Genomic DNA, 21,933 nt, shown 5'->3' with positions numbered 1-21,933 from the left:
GCTGAGGCAGGAGAATGGCGTGAACCCGGGAGGCGTAGCTTGCAGTGAGCCGAGATCTGGCCACTGCACTCCAGCCTGGGCGACAGAGCGAGACTCCGTCTCAAAAAAAAAAAAAAAAAAAAAAAAAAGAAAATAGTAAGGAAGGGAAAATATGTTTACTATTTATGAGTGGAAGTGGGTCATTATTGAGCTCTTCATCCTCATCATCTTCACACTGAACAGGCAGAGGAGTTGTTGATCTTGGTGTCTCGGGGTGGCAGAGCCAGAAGAAATCTGCATCTAAGTGGCCCCTACAGTTCAGACCTTGTGGTTCAAGGTCAAGTGCACAAGCCAAGGACCAGCAAAGCCCGCCAGCGCCACCTCATGCTGGAAGAGGCAGGGGCAGGTTCTCCCTCAGAGCCTGCAGAAGGCATCAGTCTGCACAGCACCAGGATGGCAGACTTCTGGCTTCCAGAACTGTGACAGAATAAATGTCTGTGTCGGAAGCCCCTGGGTTTGTGGTAATTTGTTCAGGCAGCCACAGGTAATCAACACACTGTATCTGCCCCCAGGTTCTAGCCAGTGTGTGTGAGATGCAGACAGGGCAGTGGGTGCCTGACTCTACTCAGAAGGGAACCTCTTGGCCAGGTGTGGTGGCTCATGCCTGTAATCCCAGCACTTTGGGAGGCCGAGGCGGGTGGATCACAAGGTCAGGAGTTCGAGATCAGCCTGGCCAACATGGTGAAACCCCATTTCTACTAAAAATACAAAATTAGCCGGGTGTGGTGGCGCACACCTGTAGTCCCAGCTACTCGGGAGTCTGAGGCAGGAGAATCGCTTGTACCTGGGAGGCGGAGGTTACAGTGAGCCAAGATCAAGCCACTGCACTCCAGCCTGGGAGACAGAGTGAGGCTCCATCTCAAAAAAAAAAAAAAAAAAGGGAACCTCTTGGAGGTCGCCCTGGCCCTCCCACAAGACACATGCAGGGGACAGCCTGGTTAAGGACATTATGTCCTGAACTGGAGCCACCCAGCCAGCTGCTGGGGTGTACATTAAGCCCTGCAAAGATTTATTTTCTTTTCATAGCCCCATGTACTTGAAGTCCTGCAAAGTCATCTTTTCACAGGCAAAAGGCCCTTGCCCTGTTTCCCGATTTCTGAAGTGACAGCCATACATTGAACAGCTGTCCCAGGATCCATTTTTACCATCAAGCACCTGACACGGGAAATCCAATCCAGCAAGGTGATATGGTTTGGCTCCGTGTCCCCATGCAAATCTCAGGATGAATTTTATCTCCTGTGTTGGAGGTGGGGCCTGGGTGGAGGCGACCTGGATCAGGGGGGTGGTTTCTCACCATCCCTAGTGCTGTTTTGTGATAAGAGATCTGACGAGATCTGGCTGTTCAGTGTGTGGCCCCTCCCGCTTCGCCCTCTCGTCCTCCTGCTCCGGCTGTGTAGGAGGCGCTGCTTCCCCTTGGCCTCCCACCACGACTGTAAGCTTCCCAAGCCCCCAGGTCTGCTTCCTGTAGAGCCTGCAGTAATGGGAGTCAACAAAGCCTCTGTTCTGTATAAATTACCCGTCTCAGGTAGTTCTTTACACAGTGTGAGAACAGACTCATAAACTAGGTGAAATCAATAAACAGGCTTCGGCTCCATTGAGAGGAAGGATTTTAAACTCTGCTCTGGCTTTCTTGCCGTGGAGCAGCAACTTACCTGCCAGGTTCGAACTTGAACTCGGTTTGACTCCACCGTATAAACGCTTTCTTCATGCATTGCTAACACGGGCGTCTCACATAAGAAGGTCCCTAAAAGAAAAACGAACATCAGGAAGGAGGTCCTCATCCGCCAGACTTGCCCGGAGTTTCAGGAGCATTCCCACACATGATCCTCAGTTAATCTTGGTCTCACCACAGCTTCATAGGGGTGTGCTATCTGCACCTCGCAGATGAAGAAAATGAGGCTCTGAGGCACAGGGAACTGTCCACGGCCACGGCCACAGCTAGCAGCGGCAGCACGTGCAGGCCCTGGGCTGACGTGCAGACTCCACACCGGGCTCTGAGCTCCCTGCCCTGCACCCCTCCCATCTGGCAGCTCGTGCTCCCAGCAGCACAGCATCTATAACAACACACCCATTTAAGCAAGTGTTTGCACATTTTAGGTGGAACTTTGGTGGCCACAAGCCCTGGTTCCTGGACCTAACTATTAGGGTTGGTGCAAAAGTGATTTTTGCCATTAACCACAATTACTTTTGCACCAACATAATAGATAAGAATCTAGAGGCCGGGCGCGGTGGCTCACACCTGTAATCCCAGCACTTTAGGAGGCTGAAGCAGGTGGATCACTTGAGGTCAGGAGTTTGAGACCAGCCTGGCCAACCTTGTGAAATGCTGTCTCTACTAAAAATACAAAAATTGGCCAGATGTTGTGGTGGCACGTGCCTGTAATCCCACCTACTTGGGAGGCTGAGGCCTGAGAATTGCTTGAGCCCAGAAGGCAGAGGCTGCAGTGAGCCACCATCACACCACTGCACTCCAGCCTGGGTGACAGAGCAAGACTCCTGTCTCAAAAAAAATCTTGTTAGGGAGATGATAATATACACAAAACAGAAAATACCCCAGCACCTGCTGTGTTGGTTCTACTGGAGGAAAGAAGAAGTTCGCCCTTGCTCCTAGGGAGTCTACAGAGGAGAGGAGATGTGAAGTGTCAGTACAATTCGGGACAGAGTGTGAAAAATGTTATGAGAGAACTTTAGGCAACAAAGTGTTAGCGGAGAAAAGATCTGAGGGAGAGGCGGAAACTAGTGAAGGACGTGCCTGGAGAGGTGGGGATGTTCAAAAAACGAGGGCGCAACCGCCCTGGGAATGGCATGACACGAGGCCTCCTGTGTGGGCAGGCGGCTGAGGGGCAGGGTTGGTGAAGGTGATAACTGTGGTAGGCGAGGAGCTGAGGAGCACATCCTGGTGGCTGGGCCACTGCAGTGGCCTGGGAAACGTTCCCTGAAGACGTCAGGTCCTGCTCCCTGGCACCTGTGAATATTACTTTATATGGCAGAAGATGGTAAGGTCTCGGGATGGGGAGATTATACTGGGTTATCCAGGTGGGCCCTAAATATAGTCACCAGTGTCCCTGTAAGAGGGAGAGAGGCAGATTTCAGACCAGGGGCAATGTGACCACAGAGACAGAGACGGGAGGTTTATGACCGCAAGACAAAGACTGCTGGCAGCCACCAGAAGCTGAAACAGGTTCTCCCCTGGGACTGCAGAGGAAGCGTGGCTCTGCTGACGCGGTTACTTCTGCCCAGTGAAACTGATTTGGGACCTCTGGCCTCCAGAACCACGGGAGAATATATTTCTCACATCTCTGTGGTCTGAAGCCACCAAGTTTGTGGTCCTTTGCTACAGCCATCCCAGGAAACTCTCATAGACGTGCTTAAGAGAGCAGGAAGAAAACAATGGCCAAGGCTGGGCACAGTGGCACACGCCTGTAATCCAAGCACTTTGGGAGGCTGAGGTGGGCAAATCACCTGAGGTCAGGAGTTTGAGAACAGCCTGGCCAACATGGTGAAACTCTGTCTCTACTGAAATATAAAAATTAGCCGGGCGTGGTGGCGCACGCCTGTAATCCCGGCTACTGGGGAAGCTGAGGCAGGAGAATTGCTTGAGTCCGGGAGGCGGAGGTTGCAGTAAGATGAGATCATGCCACTGCACTGCAGTCTGGGCAACGATGGCCAAACTAACTGCAGAGAGCTGCAGAGACCTTGGGGACCTAGAAGGGTGTTTGAGATTAATGAAGCATCTCTGAAGAGCCACCTTGAAGTTTCAGGCAGAGGCTGGCCTTGGGTCAAGACATGACAGGTCTCACGGCTGTGCATGGTCTGGAAACATTTCAGAAGATGGTAGGCAGCCACCCCCTCCCTGGAAGGAACCCCACAAAAGCGCTGTGGCTGTTTACGCCCACACAGCAGGCCCCAGGATGCACTGACAACACGGGGCCAGAGCTGCAGCCCTGGCTCTGGAAACGCAGGCACAGGCACGAGGGTCTCCCCAGCCCCTAAGCTAGCCCTCAACTGCACCACAGTGGCCCTTCTCATTAAGCAGGGAGAAAATAAAGCCAGGTAGTGGGAGTGCCTCTGTTGGGGTGAAAAGAAGCCACCTGCACTCCGCATCGCAGCTCCAGAAAGTTCGAAGATCGCCACCTGCCTTCCGTTCCAGACTGCGACAGCATCCTGAAAAGAAACATGGACATTCAAGGCAAAGGGCAGGAAAAGTGAGGTGCAGACTACACACCCCACGGCGCACTTCCAAAGCCTCCTTCTCCTCCTCTAAACATTTCTGAACGCTGCTGCTCCATCACCCTAAGACTATGAGACCACTGGGTCCTCTGTGACCATGGGTTAAGGCTGTTTTCTGCGTTATATAAAATATCCCTGGGTATTTTACTATAATCATTATTGTGATTATTTTCTTTTTTTTTTTTAACGTTTGGGGAATGGCAAAGAAAGCATCCCTCTCTTTCCTTTATTTTTTAAATTTATTTTTTAACTTAATTTTTTTTAATTTATAAGGGTACATGGCAGGTGTGTGTATGTATGTATGTATATATATTTTTTTTTTTTGGAGACGGAGTTTTGCTGTGTCGCCCAGGCTGGAGTGCAGTGGCCGGATCTCGGCTCACTGCAAGCTCCGCCTCCCGGGTTCCCGCCATTCTCCCGCCTCAGCCTCCGAGTAGCTGGGACTACAGGCGCCCGCCACCTCGCCCGGCTAGTTTTTTGTATTTTTTAGTAGAGACGGGGTTTCACCGTCTTAGCCAGGATGGTCTCGATCTCCTGACCTCGTGATCCACCCGCCTCGGCCTCCCAAAGTGCTGGGATTTTTTTTTTTTTGAGACAGAGTCTTTCTCTGTCGCCCAGGTTGGAGTGCAGTGGCCGGATCTCAGTTCACTGCAAGCTCCGCCTCCTGGGTTTACGCCATTCTCCTGCCTCAGCCTCCCGAGTAGCTGGGACTACAGGCGCCCGCCACCTCGCCCGGCTAGTTTTTTGTATTTTTTAGTAGAGACGGGGTTTCACCGTGTTAGCCAGGATGGTCTCCATCTCCTGACCTCGTGATCCGCCCATCTCGGCCTCCCAAAGTGCTGGGATTACAGGCTTGAGCCACCGCGCCCGGCCGGCAGGTGTATATATTTTTATTATTATTTTCTTTTTTTTGAGACAGGGTCTCACTCTGTCGCCCAGGCTGGAGTGTAGTGGCACGATCTCGGCTCACAGCAAGTTCCACCTCCTAGCTTCAAGCAATGCTCCTGCCTCAGCCTCCAGAGTAGCTGGGACTACAGGTGCCCACCACCAAGCCCAGCTAATTTTTGTAGTTTTAGTAGAGACGGAGGAGTTTCAGAATATTGGCCAGGCTGGTCTCGAACTCCCGACCTCAAGTGATCTGCCTGTCTCAGCCTCCCAAAGTGCTGGAATTACAGGCATGAGCCACCACGCCCAGCCTATATTTTCATTACTATTTTCTCTATGAATATGATGTACATGGATATCCAGGAAATAAGAGAATCTAGGATGGAACTGAGAGTGGCCTAACCTACCATCTGGGGCCCTTGCTGCCCTGAACTACCTGGCAATGGGGCAGTTCTTTTCTCTGTGTTGAAGACCCCTCCTCTGACCCGCGGGTCCCCTCGGCAGTCACCTTAGTGGCAAACACCCCACTGATGTGCATGTCGGTGCGCAGGCTGTGCGCTACCCCCGTGGACAGGAAGCACACATTCAGCAGGCTCGGGGAGACCTGCACGGCGGCCACTTGCTGGTGGAAGTGTGACGACATGGCCTGCTCGCTGAGGATGGCCACGGAGATGACATTGTTCACTGCCAGCAGGTTCTTCCTGGAACCCCACTTCATTTCAAGGTTGCAAAAGAAAGAACCAGACGTGTGAAAAGAGCAGGAGAAAGATGCAGTCAAGAGAACGCTTATACACATGAGAACTCAGAAACCATTTCTAAGCACCATTGTTTTGGACTTAAAAAATGATCTCAAAAAATGTTTTATAAAGGTAAAGTATGTGCTGTGTAGAAAGACTTTAAGATACTGATGCTCGGGCCGGGCACGGTGGCTCAAGCCTGTAATCCCAGCACTTTGGGAGGCCGAGGCGGGCGGATCAAGAGGTCAGGAGATCGAGACCATCCTGGCTAACACAGTAAAACCCCGTCTCTACTAAAAATACAAAAAGTTAGCCGAGCGTGGTGGTGGGCGCCTGTAGTCTCAGCTACTCAGGAGGCTGAGGCGGAAGAATGGCGTGAACCTGGGAGGCAGAGCTTGCAGTGAGCCGAGACTGCGCGACTGCAGTCCAGCCTGGGCAACAGAGCAAGACTCTGTCTCAAAAATAAATAAATAATAAATAAATAAATAAATAAATAAACTGATGCTCAAGAGTTGTGATTGGACAGGCAGCACTTGTACATCTGTTCTGATGGGAAAAGTGTCTTCTAGAGTTTTTCTGAGTGTGACTCACTTTTCTGAGTGTGACATAGGGATGTTTATGTTTTTTATAAACAGACAGGAAGTTTATACTATGGATTAAATTATCTAGCTTTCCTCTGCTGATGTGAAATGTTGGTTTCATAATTTTATATTAAACTTCTAAATCTATCTAAAAAAAAAAAAGAGCCATGCAAAATAGGAAAGTATAAATTCCATATAGGAAAAAACCCAGACATCAGAAACTGCTATGAAAGGGCCCAGATGTTGGACTTAGCAAAGACTTCAAAGTAGCCACCAGAAACCTGCTGAAGGAACTGAAGGAAACCATGCCTAGTGAAGTGAAGGAAGGTATAATGACAGTGTCTCATCAGGCAGAGAATGGGAACAGAGAGAAATCATAAGAAAGAACCAAATGCTGAAGAGAAACTAAAACATCCTCACATAAAAACTTGTACACAAGTGTTCAGAATTATTCAAATATCCATCAACTGATGAACGGAGAAAGAAAATGTGATCTGTCCACAGCAGAGAATGTGATTCAGCCATGAAAAGGAGCAAAGTATTTACACAGGCTACAATCTGGAGGGGCTACCACGCCCGGAAAATGTTTTGTATTTTTTAGTGGAGATGGGGTTTCACCATGTTAGCCAGGATGGTCTCGATCTCCTGACCTCATCATCCACCCGCGTTGGCCTCCCAAAGTGCTGGGATTACAGGTGTGAGCCACCGCGCCCAGCCACGGCCTCCACTTTCATGCAGCAGAAAATGAGTGCACCAAACACCCTTGTAGGCTGTACCTGGATTTGCGTGATGTTTCCTTGGAGCTCGGTAGGGGTCTGAAGGGCCCACCTGTCCTTGCCATCTGCCCCAGGGCTGCCCAGGAAGCCTGGTACTTTTCTCCACATGGCTACTCGCCCTCTGTCGGTACCAGCGGACAGAAGACCTACAGGTAGAAACAAACTGCATGTGAACAGAGTTAAAAAAAGGGAACTAAAACAGCAACAAGCTCTGTTCTCTGACCCCCTTCTTCAAAGCATCAGTCCTTGCCCAGCCCAGTATTTCTTCACCTCATCCCTGGCTGTGTCTTCCTGTCCAGGTCCTTGCCACCATGACCTTACAGTGCTGGTGTGCGGGTGGTGGGGGACGCTGCCCTCCCACCTTTCCTAGAGGCCAGTCAGCCTGGCTTCGGTCTGCCCCGTGCTCAGCACTCAGCAGGCACTAGAGACACAGCTCTGGCTCACCTCCTAGTCTCCTGTCCTCTGGATGTGCATATGCACACGTACACACATCTGCATGCACACACACACTTGCACACACACTTCCTGCACTCTATCCTGTGACATTTCAGGAGGGAACGGAGATAAGTGAGCATGGAATCGGTGTGCCATGCTTCTTTTCAGATGGGGTCATGCTCTGTCACCCAGACTGGAGTGCACTGGCACTACCTTAGCTCACTGCAGCCTCAACCTCCCAGGTTCAAGCAATCCTCCCACCTCAGCCTCCGGAGTAGATGGGACCACCACTGTACACCACCACAGCTGGCTAATTTTTGTAATTTTTGTGGAGACAGGGGTCTCACTATGTACCCCAGGTGGGTCTCGAACTCCTGGGCTCAAGTGATCCTCCCTCCTCAGCTTCCCAAAGTGCTGGGATGCAGGTTGTCATGCTTCTGATCAAACCCCTTGGCCTTCGTGTGGGACCACAAAGCTCTGCTGTTGCTTGCTTGTCCGACTATTTGAACGGCTGTGAGTTATCGAGTTACCATTGTTTAAGTGCCTCCAGATTTCACTAGAATTATTTTGCAGCCCAAGCACAATGCTTGTGGTTGGTTCTGTTTCTCTCGTGCCAGGCCAGGAAGCCTCACCTTTGACTTGACAGTAACAAACACAGTTTATATTCTCTCCTTTCTCAAAGCCAAACTTCTCGTCTGGACTCAGTGTATAATTCTCTCCTCGTTCTATATCCCAGAATCTACAACAGAAGAGAGCAGGCCCCGTGGGGGCCTGTGTTAGTGCCGTTTCCCTCTGAAGGGTTTTGAACCTAAAAAGACATAGGTCATCAGACTCCTGATATGAAAATGAACACTATTGTTACACTTAGGACATTTTATGTCCTGTTTATAATCAAAGAAAGCAATTGCCGATAGAAGATGGTTTGTACATGGCAGGAGGTCACCACGAGACACAGGAACTGCAACCCCATGCAGAGCACGAGACGGCCCCAGAGAGCACACGGAGCTAACACAGCAAGCAGCAGAGAGACCAAAACGACTGATTCTAGTTATGCCACACTCCGAAAAACCAGGCAAAGAGATTCCACGGGCAGACACCAGGGCAGGGCCACCTTGAGGCAAGGGGAGCCCCAAAGGAGGGCAGTGGAGTGGGCAGGGACTCCTGGGGTCCCTCAATGCTTAGCTCCTCAGTCTGGGAGCTGGTGAATGGCTATGTCCAGTGTGTGAGCAGTCAGCATCGTATGTGCAATTTTTTTTGAGACGGAGGCTCACTCTGTCTCTCGGGCTGGAGTGCAGTGGCGGGATCTCAGCTCACTGCAAGCTCCGCCTCCCGGGTTTACACCATTCTCCCGCCTCAGCCTCCTAAGTAGCTGGGACTACAGGCGCCGCCACCATGCCTGGCAATTTTTCGTATTTTTTAGTAGAGACAGGGTTTCACCATGTTAGCCAGGATGGTCTCGATCTCCTGACCTCGTGATCCGCCCACCTCGGCCTCCCAAAGTGCTGGGATTACAGGCGTGAGCCATCACGCCCAGCCCCATATGTGCATTTTACAGTATATATGCTACATTCCAACACAAAGCCGACTTGGAAGAGCCTGTTCCTCAGGGAACTCTCAAAAAGGGGCAATGGAAAGGCAGACTCTCACCTGAGGGCAGTCTCCCCGACGGCCATTACGAGAAGGCTGCTTTCAATCAAAGCGATGTCTGCTCGGCAGCCGGTTTTCCCACTCAGCTTGACCTGTGTAAGGAAACAACCAAGCAGAGGCACTGTGCTTGCCGAGACGGCCTGTCCCGGCTTCAGGAGCCTGCAGTCTCTGGTCCACAGTGACTCCATGGAGACTCACCAAGCGGGGCAAATGCGGGGACAAATGATGGAGACTCTGCAAGGTGGCTTTGAGTTTTGAGATGTATGGGCCGAAGCAAACCACTACTCTCACACATTAAATAAGGGCTACAGAGTGCATGGCGTGGGCAGGTGGCCATCAGTGGACACATTCTGGAGTGATTATGAGGTTGAGCTGGTGCTCCCTGTTCATCCAAACACACGCTCTGGGCAGGCCTATCATCCCTGTTGTGTAGAGAAGAAACCTGGCTAGGGCCCACCAGCCAGTGAGGAGCTGAGCAGGGTATTCAAAGCCAGGCCCATGGACTGAACTGCATGCCTCAAGCTCGTATGTGGGAGGCCAACCCCCAGTGCAACTGTATTTGCCTTCAGGAGGTACTTAAGGTTAATGAGACCATGAGGTGGGTGAGCCTTGGCATGACAGGGCTATAGCCGTGGAAGGAGACACCAGAGCTGGTGTTCACTCTTCCTGCCGGCCCTATGAGGACACTGGGAAGAGGCCCCTGCAGGCTGCTTGGCGTAAGACATCACAGCCTCCAGAACTGTGACAAATGTCTGTTGTCATGTCACGCAGTCCGTGGTAGGTTGTTACAGTGGCCCAAGCTGGCCCCTGTGACGAGGTCCCCGTGACCAGTGCCTGTGTCCTCAGCTGCCCTTACAGGGTGTGTAAAGGACCGAACGAATGCTGACTGAGGAAAAGTCAGCTCTGTCATCTGCAAGAGCATCTTTAGGGAAAGTTCAGTGGCCTCCAAGGAGCAAGGATTCCTGTGGAATAAATCAGTGGGAAGATGGGGATACAGTTGCCTGCCTGCTGAGTTCTGCAGGTGGAACGAGAGGTTGTGTGACTCTCTTACTTGCGCCCCAGGTCATAAGGGGTGCAGCTTGCGGGTGGACCCAGGCTGTCTCCCATCAGGCCCCACATCCACCCAGAGATGCAAGAAAATCTCGACCTCTTTTGTTTCCTTCACCTATCAACTGAATGTGGTATGATAAATAATGACACCACTAGCTACGTTAGCTGCCCTAACATAGATGATAAACTTTTATTCAGTCTTGCTATCCAGAAGAGAAAGGACCGTCAACGAGGCCAGAGAGAAACTGGCCCAAGCTCCCCAGTGTGAACCCCCAAGCCCACTCCCACTCACCTTCATCACTTCTTCTGCTTTGCCCTCAGCAGGCACTGTGTACAGGGACAGTTGGAGGTTCTCCGTGACCACCACCAGTGCCTCCCTCTTCTCCATGTAGAACAGCATCTGAATCGCGCTGTCTGCGGACACCACCTGAGTGGTCTTGCCCTTCTCATCCACATAGTGCACTGTCCCTGGGGGCAAACATGGGGTCACTACACGAGGAGGCCCTGGTTTATCTGCTTCCATGATCCTCACCAGCAGCCATTTCTATCAACTTAAGGACAGTTTCAAAACAAAGCATCTTCAGTATAAGAACTTAAAAATGGGCCAGGCACAGTGGCTCATGCCTGTAATCCCAGCACTTTGGGAGGCCGAGGCTGGTAGATCACCTGAGGTCAGGATTTCAAGACCAGCCTGGCCAACGTAGTGAAATCCTGTCTGTACTACAAACACAAAAACTAGCTAGGCAGACGTAGTGGCATGTGCCTGTAATCCCAGCTACACAGGAGACCTAGGCACGGGTGTCACTTGAATCCCGGAGGTGGAGGTTGCAGTGAGCCGAGGTCACGCCACAGAACTCCAGCCTGGGTGACAGAATGAGACCCTATCTCAAGAAAAGAAAAAAAAAAAGAAGTTAAAAATGAAGCATGTGACCTGACCTTACAGGTTGCAATCTCCACTTCATGGGTTCAGCTTGGCCTCAAGCTGTCTCTATTGATCCCTTTTCTGCCCCTGTCTTGGAGGGTTTCACGTCCACACTGCTGACCCTGCAGATCTGGCAGCCTCGGGGCTCTGTGTCCATCTCATACCCTCCACACGCTGAGGCCCTAAATGACAAGCTCTCTCTGTGGCCACCGCTCCTTGACCCTTCTGCCCCGGGTGTTGCTGCTGTGCCATCTGCCTCCTGCCAGGCTCTCTCTGGACCTCCCTCTGTCAACCTCCACAAGCTGCTCCTGGTCTAAGCTACAGGACTCGACTGTACCCAGCCTGAAATCCCCTCCTCCTGCCCTGCCTGAGCCTGCTCCAACGCTGGCCAGCCACTCTGTCTGAAGGCCCTGTGTGAGCCTGGGGACTTGGGCTCACTTTTGCTGCTCTGCAGGAGACTCCTCTGGGAGCCTTCCCACCTGCCTCTCCCTTCTCATCTTTTCCCCATGGACAACGAGTTCTTATTTTTATTATTAATTCTTTTTTCAAGAGATAGGTTCTCACTGTGCCAGCCAGGCTGGAGTAAAGTGACATGATCATAGCCCACTGCAGCCTCAACCTCCTGGGCTAAAGTGATCCTCCCAACGAGGCCTCCCAAGTGACTGAGGCCACAGGTACGCACCACCAAACCCAGCACAAGTTCTTATCCAACTGAAGAGTTCAAGATTATCTAGAGGTGAATTGCGACACCAACTAGTATTTACTAAGTACATAGTACGTGGCAGGCTCAGTTCTAAGCATCTTTACAGGTGATAACTGGATAGACACCACTATTATCCCCATTTTCCATAAAAGGACATGAGGCACAGCGATGAACTCACCCCCAAAGCCTACAGCTCCGGGACAACGGGCAGAAATTCGCAGCCCACGTGCTGCCAGAGCCGGGCTCCTCCCTGGCACACACCCCCTCCTCCAGGTGACCAGCGCTTCTTCCTTGTGGGCCTCATCCCTACACCCCCTTCTCATAAGCCTTCCTGGTGGCGCTCTATCCTGGCACGCCCTCTCCTTGCCATCTCACGGTGCTGTGCCCACTCGGATGTCCCCACTGGGATCTTCTCAATGTCCCCCCTCCATTAGCTCTATCTCTTCACCTTCTAAAATGAAAGATTTCCCTTGTTTAAAAATTTAAAAAACCACACAGCCCCATCTGTTCTCATCTGCTCTCTTCTTCCTGTCAAGATCCGGCTGCTTGCTGAAACCGACAGCAAAAGCCTCCTTTCTCCCGAGACCCGGCCACCTCTGTGTGGCTCTCATCTCCTCAGCCGCGCCAGCAACAGACACACCTGGGCCAGCATCATACGGCTGTAAGAGACGCACTTTTTCTTTTAACTTCATATTGCATTTATTCCGGCCTTGGCTAGGCAGCCTGTCCCCCCTGTACAGTGAGGAGGAGCAGGCTGAACACCAGACACATGGTGCCCAGCGCTGACCTCCCCATGAAGGCTGGCCAAGGGCTGCAGGCTGGAGTGAAACCCCCTGTCCTGCTCACACCTCATTCCTACACCCTAGCCAAGTACCTGGCATACAATAGGTGCTTGATAATTACACAGACTGAATACCAGGGGTGCCACCAAAGAATCTTTCCAAAACTGTCACTGGTGCCATGCAGTCAGCCTGTAACTGCTGATTAAAAGCCTCCTCATGAAAACCCTTCAAACACAAGCAAAGCTCAACTTATCGATAACAACAAAGTGAGGGCAACATTTCAACACTGGACGGACGGCGGAGAGAGCGGCTGCGACCCCGCCCAGCACACATTATCCTTCTGTGCAGCCTGCAGCTACGACCGTTACCGTTCTATGCAGAAACACCGTCTGTGAGTTTAAAATCCCTATCAGATACCCCTAAAACACTAGGACCCCTGAGAATCACCACCAAAGTTCCTCACCATCCATCAGACTGACGAAGAATGACAGCCCCTCCTGAGACCCCATCTTCAGTAAACTTCCAGAGCTGCTCTTCTTCCAGTTAAACATGTCCAGGGCTTTCTCATCACCGCTCACAGCTGCCTTCGCCAACTGAACCAGGTCCCTGAAAGCAAACATGACACGAAGTCAAGATTCTTCCGCCTCTCCTACAGCGACTCAGGGCTGGGGTCCCTCCTGGGTCAGGAGCAGCCCGCTTCCCGCTTCCCCCGATGTAAACACACGCACGGGTCATGGGCAAGCCCCACACTTACTCGCCAGGAGGGAGGAGCCGGCAGATGCAGTGCGTGAGGGGTTTCCCATACTCATGTTTCAGCAGGGGCGTCCCTTGCACTCGGCCCCTTTGGTCCAACCTCCACAAGAGCAAGACACCAAGCTGGAAAGACCCAACACCACGTGGTAGGACAGGTGTCCCGACAGAATGACTGGTGGGAGGCAAATGTTAAACTGTGCGACAGGATGCACATTTCTTTTTAAAAAAATTACAAAACTACTGTGTATATACCATAAAAATTTCAAACTATTCAAGTCTTTAAACAAAGAACTTGTTTGTTTAACTCCTATAAGGTGTCTCCACATCTTCATGCCTTGAGATAGCAACTGCTATATATTCAAGTTTTTAAAATAAACTTTTTTTTTGAGACTGAGTCTCACTTTGTCACCCAGGCTGGAGTGCAGTGGTGTGGTCTCAGCTCATTGCAACCACTGCCTCCTGGGTTCAAGCAATTCTCCTGCCTCAGCCTCCTGAGTAGCTGGGACGAAAGGTGCCCACCACCACACCTGGCTAATTTTTGTATTTTTTTGTAGAGACAGGGTATCACCATGTTGGCCAGGCTGGGACACCACGTGACATCTGGCCACCGTGTCTCCTCGGGCTCCTCTGGGCTATGACAGTGTCTCAGGCTCTTTGTCTTAAGGCACTGGACCATTTGAGACCTGCTGGCCTGGTATATCACGGGATGCCCCTCCACTGGGATTGTTGATAGTTTTCCTCATAGTTCACTGGGGTGGAGGGCTTGGGGAGGAGGAACACAAAGCCGAGGCGCCTTCTCTGCATGCTGCATCCCATGACTTGTCACTGCCGGCATTGACCTTGACCACCTGGTGGAGGTTGTGCTTGTGGGGTCTCTCAACTATGAAGCAGCTCTTTCCTGGCCCCCCCCTCCATCCCGTACTGTTCAGAAAGAAGTCACTCTCTGCAGCCCACACTTGAGGGCTGGGAGTTACACTCTACCCTTGGGGTAGAACATCCATGTAAACCACCTGGGCTTCTTCAGCACGGGAGATTTGCCTCTTCACCACAGGAGATTTGCCTCTTCACCCCCATTAACTCATTCATTCAATCCTGTGTTGCATCAGGGTGGACACATGGGTATTTACTTCCCACGCTGGGTTACCATCCAAGGCTGCCTCGTACATTCTGCTGCTCACAATGTGCCAGCTTTAAGCTCTCTAGTTGGCCTCTGTGTCCCCTTGATGTGCCCCCATCACGTGGGTTTGGTGAGCACTTCCTTTCTGGTGCCCTAAGATTACCTAGGCCCATTTTTCAATTTTTTTTTTTCTTTTTTGAGACAGGGTCTCACTCTGTCACCCAGGCTGAAATGGAGTGGTGCAATCACTCCATACTGAAGCCCTCCGCTTCCAGGGCTCCAGTGAGCGCCTCCCACCTCAGCCTCCCGAGTAGGTGGGAATAGAGATGCTCATCACCACAGCCAGCTAATTTTGTATTTTCTGAACAGATGGAGTCTCACTATGTTGTCCAGGCTGGTACCAAACTCCAGGGCTCAAGCAATTTTCCCACCTCTGCCTTCCAAAGTGCTAGGATTACAGGTGTGAGCCAGTGTCTGGCCTAGGCTCATTTTTCTGTTCCAGTCCTGGAATCAGCCATTTCTCCAAGGAGCCATGGTTGTTTACTGGAGAATGTGGTCAGAAGCGAAGTCCTTGTGTACACTGCACACTCAATTTAAAATCATCACAGTCGCAAATATGCAGCACAGACAAGTGCAAGTGAAGTCCCGGGAAGGGGAAGTAGGCTCCATGGGGACAGCTGGCGGGGCCTCCCGGGACTGGGGGATGCAGTTACGTGGTGCCCAAGGGCAGCATCTCAATCTGAGTCCATGTGCATGGCTCTTCTGCTCTGATGCCAAGGACTCCCCAGGGGACGCTTCCTGGCCCAAAACTGGGGGACACTTTAGCCCACAATATGCTCTTCTTCCCACCACCCTTTCAGGCAGCACTGACTCCAATCTCCCCAAATGCCGGATAACATGGTTTTTATTGTACATAGGAAGAGGATTTTCACATAATGTCAGATTTAAAGGAAACTTACAGACTGGGCTCGGTGGCTCACGCCTGTCATCCCAATACTTTGGGAGGCCAAGACCAGCAGATCATGAGGTCAGGATTTCAAGACCAGCCTGGCCAGCATGGTGAAACCTCATCCCTACTAAAAACACAAAATTAGCCGGGCATGTTGGTGCGCGTCTGTAGTCCCAGCTACTCGGGAGGCTGAGGCAGGAGAATCACTTGAACCCAGGAGGAGGAGGCTGCTGTGAGCTGATAATGCACCACTGCACTCCAGCCCGGGCGACAGAGCAAGACTCCGTCTCACGGAAAAAAAAGGAAACTTACACAAGAAACCTCTAAGAAAGGTTTTGCAAGATCTAAAATAGCATGCGGCATGTAAGTACACGTCATGGAAATAGTGTATATTATATGATTCTTTTTTTTTTTTTTTTTTTGAGACGGAGTCTCGCTCTGTCACCCAAGCTGGAGTGCAGTCGCCAGATCTCAGCTCACTGCAAGCTCCGCCTCCCGGGTTCACGCCATTCTCCTGCCTCAGCCTCCCGAGTAGCTGGGACTACAGGCGCCCGCCACCTCGCCCGGCTAGTTTTTTTTTTTTTGTATTTTTTAGTAGAGACGGGGTTTCACCGTGTTAGCCAGGATGGTCTCGATCTCCTGACCTTGTGATCTGCCCGCCTCGGCCTCCCAAAGTGCTGGGATTATAGGCTTGAGCCACCGCACCCGGCCTATATGATTCTTGACTAACAGCTTGATGAAAACAAGAATAAAAACACGATTGGTAGGCCAGGCACAATGGCTCATGCCTGTAATCCCAGAACTTTGGGACACCAACGCGAGCAGATCACTTGAGGTCAGGAGTCTGAGGCCAGCCTGGCCAACATGGCGAAATCCTGTCTCTACTAAAAATTGAAATATTAGCCGGGCATGATGGCACACACCTGTAATCCCACCTACTTGGGAGGCTGAGGCACAAGAATCGCTTGAACACAAGAGGCAGAGCTTGCAGTGAGCTGAGATCCCACCATTGCACTCCAGCCTGGGTGACAGTGAGGCTCCGTCTTAAAAAAAGAGACAAACAAAAAACCCACTATTGGTGTTTTTGTGTTTAGTAAATTTTAAAAAAATATTTTAAAAATAATGCTTGCATATTGAGAAAAAGCCCCACCTAACGATAGAAATGAAAATGAATGATCCCCCATCCCCCTCCCAGCCTCCTCCCTAGAGCTGAGGACCGCAGTGGCTCCCGTGTCTGCAAAGCATTTTATGTACACCACATCTTCAGGGGCATTCATTCCTGTACCCTTCACGTGTCATCTGCCAGTTTTTTTTGTTTTGTTTTTTGCACAAGTGACTTTAGAGATCTTTATTAGCACACACAAGCTTCTAGCTGACCACTTAACCAGCATTCTGAACATCATCAGACAGGCTGATGTCCATGTTTCTAGGCTGCCACCTGGAAAGTCCAAGTTTCCAGGTTGCTGCCCTGGGGGAAGAGGTTGTTGGATGCAAATGTTTAGAGCACCTGCACCCAAAAGCAGAGATCTCTGCTCAGGTTGATGAAAGTAAACCCTACTTCTGAGAAAGGGACGGGTGTCTACTATTCAGAGCTCAACTTCCACCAACTCAGGGGAAGAGAAGTCACAGGACACAATGAACCAAATATTCCTGATCCTTAGGTTTCTGCCTAACGATCCTGGAATATGAGCATGAAGTACAAGACATAGAACTGAGCCTGAGGCACCTCCACCTCCTCGGCTGCACCCTCTGCTCCTCACCCCGACTCTAGCATTGAGCTGCCCCGGGGTCCAGGCTTGGGTCTTCTCCGCCTTCATTTTTTGTACCTCTCACCACTCTTGAGGGGCGTCTCTCCACCATCTGTGAATTCTGTGGTATTTCACATAGTATAATTTTATACAGTCAGACCCTAAAGAAAAGCTACCCCAAAGGTGAGAAACCAGTTTCTCCTTGTGAAGAGCCAGAGTTAAGTAGACTAAGGGACTAACGGGAAAGTGATGTGCGTGGATGAGCGTCTCGGGGGTGCATCATGGTATCAAAGCTTGAGTTAAAGTGCTAGTTCTCCAGCGGCACGTCACTGGGAAGAAGCTTTGCTAAAGGCTGGCTGGCCCCACATCAGGTGTGAATCAGGTGACAGTTTATTTGACCCTCAGACTTGGCTTCGCAGGAGCTCCCCAGAAGGCGTGAGTGGCCTGGCCCCTCTAACATGCTCTCCTCTTCTCTACTGATGGGACTTCTGAGGATACTTAGCAGGATATCCCTTTCTAGGGATCGCCCGCCTCCCTGGTTAGTGCTGATTGGTGCACTGTGGGCACTTGGCCCAAGCTGGACTTTGGGGCCCCCCCCGAGTCTGGACTTGGGACAGGGAGCAAGAGCAGGCTGTCCTAACCTGGCCGTGTTCTCCTGGGAGACTGTGGGATACCCCAGTGGCCTCAGGTTAAGTGCACTTCTAACTTCAGCTGGTCTGGGCTGATTCCACTGGTAACCACAACAGGGTCTCTGGTGGAAGAGCGGAGGGGAAGCCCCTTGTACCAAGTCTGGGGAAGAGATGTCTCTGCGGTGTGGAGTTCCGAGTGTTGTTCCCTTGTTATTACTTCTCTTCCTGCTTGAACTCATTATTAAATTAATTCCAGCACAATCTTAGATTTTCTTAGAAGGATTAGGCATTTCTGCTCTTAAATATTCTGACTCACAAGACTTGATCAGCTGATACCTGGGTTTCATTTTATGCCTGCATGATCTATTTTGCTAGCAGTTTCTATCTTTCTTTTTTACAAGAGATGGGGTCTTGCTATGTTGCTCAGGCTAGACTCAAACTCCTGGGCTCAAGTGATCCTCCTGGCTCGGCCTCCCAAGTAGCTGGGACTACAGGTGCATATTACCATGCCTGGCTTAGTTGTTTAATACAGTCAGGCTGAGAATTACAAAAGTCAATGATTCTGAGTTATTTTATACTAATGTGGGATTGGCAGACGATTCCACTGCAGGAAGTAGGAAAGATCACCAAGGAAGCAGAAATCTGGGGACAAGCCAATGTTATTAGGTGGGAACTGAACAGAAAAATGGAAGAAAAGTCATCCAGAAAAAGGGAACAACCTGGCCGGGCGCGGTGGCTCAAGCCTGTAATCCCAGCACTTTGGGAGGCCGAGATGGGCGGATCACGAGGTCAGGAGATCGAGACCATCCTGGCCAACATGGTGAAACCCCGTCTCTACTAAAAAATACAAAAAACTAGCCGGGTGAGGTGGCAGGCGCCTGTAGTCCCAGCTACTCGGGAGGCTGAGGCAGGAGAATGGCGTGAACCCGGGAGGCGGAGCTTGCAGTGAGCTGAGATCCGGCCACTGTATTCCAGCCCGGGTGACAGAGCGAGACTCGGTCTCAAAAAAAAAAAAAAGGGGAACAACCTGATAGAAAAATCGGCAAATAATATGATCAGAAATAGAAACACAAATGGCTCCTATAAATGATATTCATCCTTGATAGCATGAGAAACGTAAATGAGAATTCTAAGAAACACTTAGACCCACCAGGGAACTATTCTGGATGAAAACACTCCGAGATACTACTTTTCTAAGCAGTTCTGCTACTCAGACGCAACTCTCTAGGGACAGGCTGGTGTGCACTATGAGCTGGTCCAGGCCCCGAGGACAGTGGTTCGGGCATCCACTAAGCCACAGGGCATGCCCTGGACCCATCTGCACCCCCTTCTCGGTGCTTTTCTAAACGTATACATGTGCGAAATGGCAAAAGCACCAGGTTCCTCACTGCTCCATTGTCTAATTAGCAAAGATTGAAAACCACCGAAAGGTTAATCAATAGGGGCTGGTTCAATCCATTATAACATTCATCTAATGAAGAACGGGTTTAAAGAAAACAAGGAAGTTCACTATTTACCCATATGGAAGAATCACCAGGATATGCTGTAAAATGAAAAAAGCAAGAAACATGACAGTGTGCATAGGACGCCATCACTTACGTGAAAAAGAATGAGGAAATCAGAAGACAATGTCCTCTATGCGATATTTCCGCCAAAAATGTTTGAAATGAAAGTATTATGAGGAGACAAACACAGCCAACTTGAGTGACAGTCTATAAAACAACCAGTCTACATGCTCAAAATGTCAATTTCACGAAAGACCAAAAAAAAAAAAAAGAAAAAGAAAAGAAAGGGAGGAAAAAAGGAAGGAATGCAGGCAGACTAACCAATGGACTGCCCAGGGAATTGTTCGTGATTTAAAAAAACCAGCCAGACGTTGTAGCTCACGCCTGTAATTCCAGCACTTTGGGAGGCTGAGGCAGGCAGCTCTCTTGACGTCAGGAGCTTGAGACCAGCCTGACCCACATGGTGAAACCCCATCTCTACTAAAAATACCAAAAATCAGCTGGGTGTGGTGGTACACGCCTGTAATCCCAGCTACTGAGAAGGCTGAGGCAGGATAATCGCTCGAACCCAGGAGGTAGAAGTTGCAGTGAGCTGAGAATGTGCCACAGCATTCTAGCCTGGGTGACAGAGCAAGACTCCATCACAAAAAAAAAGAAAAAAAAAAAAGAGAGAGACTAGAGAGAAATTAACAGTGAAATACAATGTATGAGCCTTTACTGGATCCTGCTCTAAAGGACATTCCTGGGACAGCTGGAGAAATGTGAATATATTTCTGCATCTGAATATATAAACTGCATCTTGGATGTCAGCACTGTCACTGTTCCATTTCCTGGAGTGTGAGAACTCTACTGTGGCTGTGTAGGGAATGCCCTAGGCCTTAGGAGAGTGACGTCTAAATATGCAGGGCTGAAGCATCATATCTGTGATAAACTCACAAATACTCAGGAAAAATACCCGTGTAGCAAGAGGGAAAGCAGACCCGGCAGTGGGAATGGCTGGCGAATCGACAGAGGGTGGATGCCTGTCCTTGCACTGTTCTTTCAATTCCTCCCATAATGCAGAGACTTCAACATCTCAAGTGGGAGAAACAATGCATGTGTGTGTGCCTGAAGAAGCAGGAGAGGTGGTAAGAAGCTGTGTGTGCTGGAAGGCAGCAGCCAGGGCACTGAGGAGACAGGACATGGCTCAGTCTTCACTCTGGATGCCTGTTACCCTTTCTGAATCTTGGAACACGTGAAATCTGTTACCTGTGGTTAATTAAGTAAACATTATAACATTTCTGCCATACATTTGTGATTCAGTTGGCTCTGCACTGTGTCACTCTGCTGTGGGTCTGTCCTGCACACTGTGCAAAGGTGGGCAGCGTCCACCACCCACTGGGGTCCAGCAGAATTCTCCCCCCAAATTGTGACAACAGAAAATGTGACTGGACACTGCCCCATGTCCCCTGGGGGGCAGAATCAACCCTGGTTAAGATGCCCTGAGCTAGACAAACAGGCTTTGGGAAAAGTGACAGAATTGGGGCGCTTGTTTCATCTTTACAAATGTCGTTTCCTAGCAAAGTTCACTTATAAAGGTGCAGACACACCTTTGCCACAGAGTGGCAAATTTTCAAGTCTTGCATCCAATACAAAACAAAATCTACAATTGCATCTGACAAGATCAACTGAATTTGGCAACAACACGTTTCACATATTTTCATCTTTCATACTCTTGAGCATGGTCAGAAAAGGCCAAGATCTGAAAACAGCATCTCACGTGCGTTGACTCACCCTGTCCCCAGACAGCAGGCAGTTTCCACTGGGGCTCCAACTGAGCACGGTGATGTCGGCTGTGTGTGTCGGGGGCATCGTGTGCTGCTCCTTGTCCTGCTTGTTAAACACCGTCACTTCTCCAGTCTCCCAGCCCACAGCCAGCACCAGCCGCGTCGGGTGCCAGCACAGGGAAGCAACTCGGAATGGCCTCTCAACATGTGTATCTGGCACACACTCCCCCTGCATTGGACAAGAGGCAAAATCCCGCAGTTCAGAGAGCGACAGCTACTTTTCTTTTTTTTTTTGAGACCAAGTCTCGCTTTGTTGCCCAGGCTGGAGTGCAGCAGCAAGATTTCGGCTCACTGCAAGCTCCACCTCCCGGGTTCACGCCATTCTCCTGCCTCAGCCTCCAAGTAGCTGGGACTACAGGCGCGTACCACCACGCCTGGCTAATTTTTTGTATTTTTAGCAGAGACAGGGTTTCACCGTGTTAGCCAGGATGGTCTCGATTTCCTGACCTCGTGATCCACCCGCCTCGGCCTCCCAAAGTGCTGGGATTACAGGCGTGAGCCACCACGCCCGGCCGTGCGACAGCTACTTTTAAGAACTTCTGTCTAGGCTGGGCATGGCGGCTCACTCCTGTAATTATAGCACTTTGGGAGGCTGAGGCGAGTAGATCACAAAGTCAGG

General features: G+C 50.6%; 1 protein-coding gene across 7 annotated transcripts in view; it reads right to left on the bottom strand.

Moving 5' to 3' along the window:
- The window catches only part of IFT140 (intraflagellar transport 140), a 107,268-nt gene that overhangs the window by 76,569 nt on the left and 8,766 nt on the right, over nucleotides 1–21,933 (bottom strand). For 5 of the 7 annotated variants that reach the window (XM_033236254.1, XM_033236256.1, XM_033236259.1 and 2 more), the window contains 10 exons: nucleotides 21,262–21,483; nucleotides 13,542–13,663; nucleotides 13,251–13,393; nucleotides 10,673–10,848; nucleotides 9,331–9,422; nucleotides 8,316–8,422; nucleotides 7,249–7,394; nucleotides 5,663–5,866; nucleotides 4,131–4,203; nucleotides 1,692–1,783 (listed from right to left, as the gene is read on the bottom strand). In XM_033236254.1, the coding sequence (XP_033092145.1) occupies nucleotides 1,692–1,783; nucleotides 4,131–4,203; nucleotides 5,663–5,866; nucleotides 7,249–7,394; nucleotides 8,316–8,422; nucleotides 9,331–9,422; nucleotides 10,673–10,848; nucleotides 13,251–13,393; nucleotides 13,542–13,663; nucleotides 21,262–21,483 (1,377 nt within the window). The remainder of the gene's footprint in view (nucleotides 1–1,691; nucleotides 1,784–4,130; nucleotides 4,204–5,662; nucleotides 5,867–7,248; nucleotides 7,395–8,315; nucleotides 8,423–9,330; nucleotides 9,423–10,672; nucleotides 10,849–13,250; nucleotides 13,394–13,541; nucleotides 13,664–21,261; nucleotides 21,484–21,933) is intronic. The other 2 variants (XM_033236258.1, XM_033236257.1) reach the window with 2 other exon arrangements.

This window comes from Trachypithecus francoisi, unplaced genomic scaffold, assembly GCF_009764315.1.
Source record: "Trachypithecus francoisi isolate TF-2019V2 unplaced genomic scaffold, Tfra_2.0 Lachesis_group15, whole genome shotgun sequence".
NCBI lineage: Eukaryota > Metazoa > Chordata > Mammalia > Primates > Cercopithecidae > Trachypithecus > Trachypithecus francoisi.
This window is presented reverse-complemented; position numbering and strand designations above follow the sequence as displayed.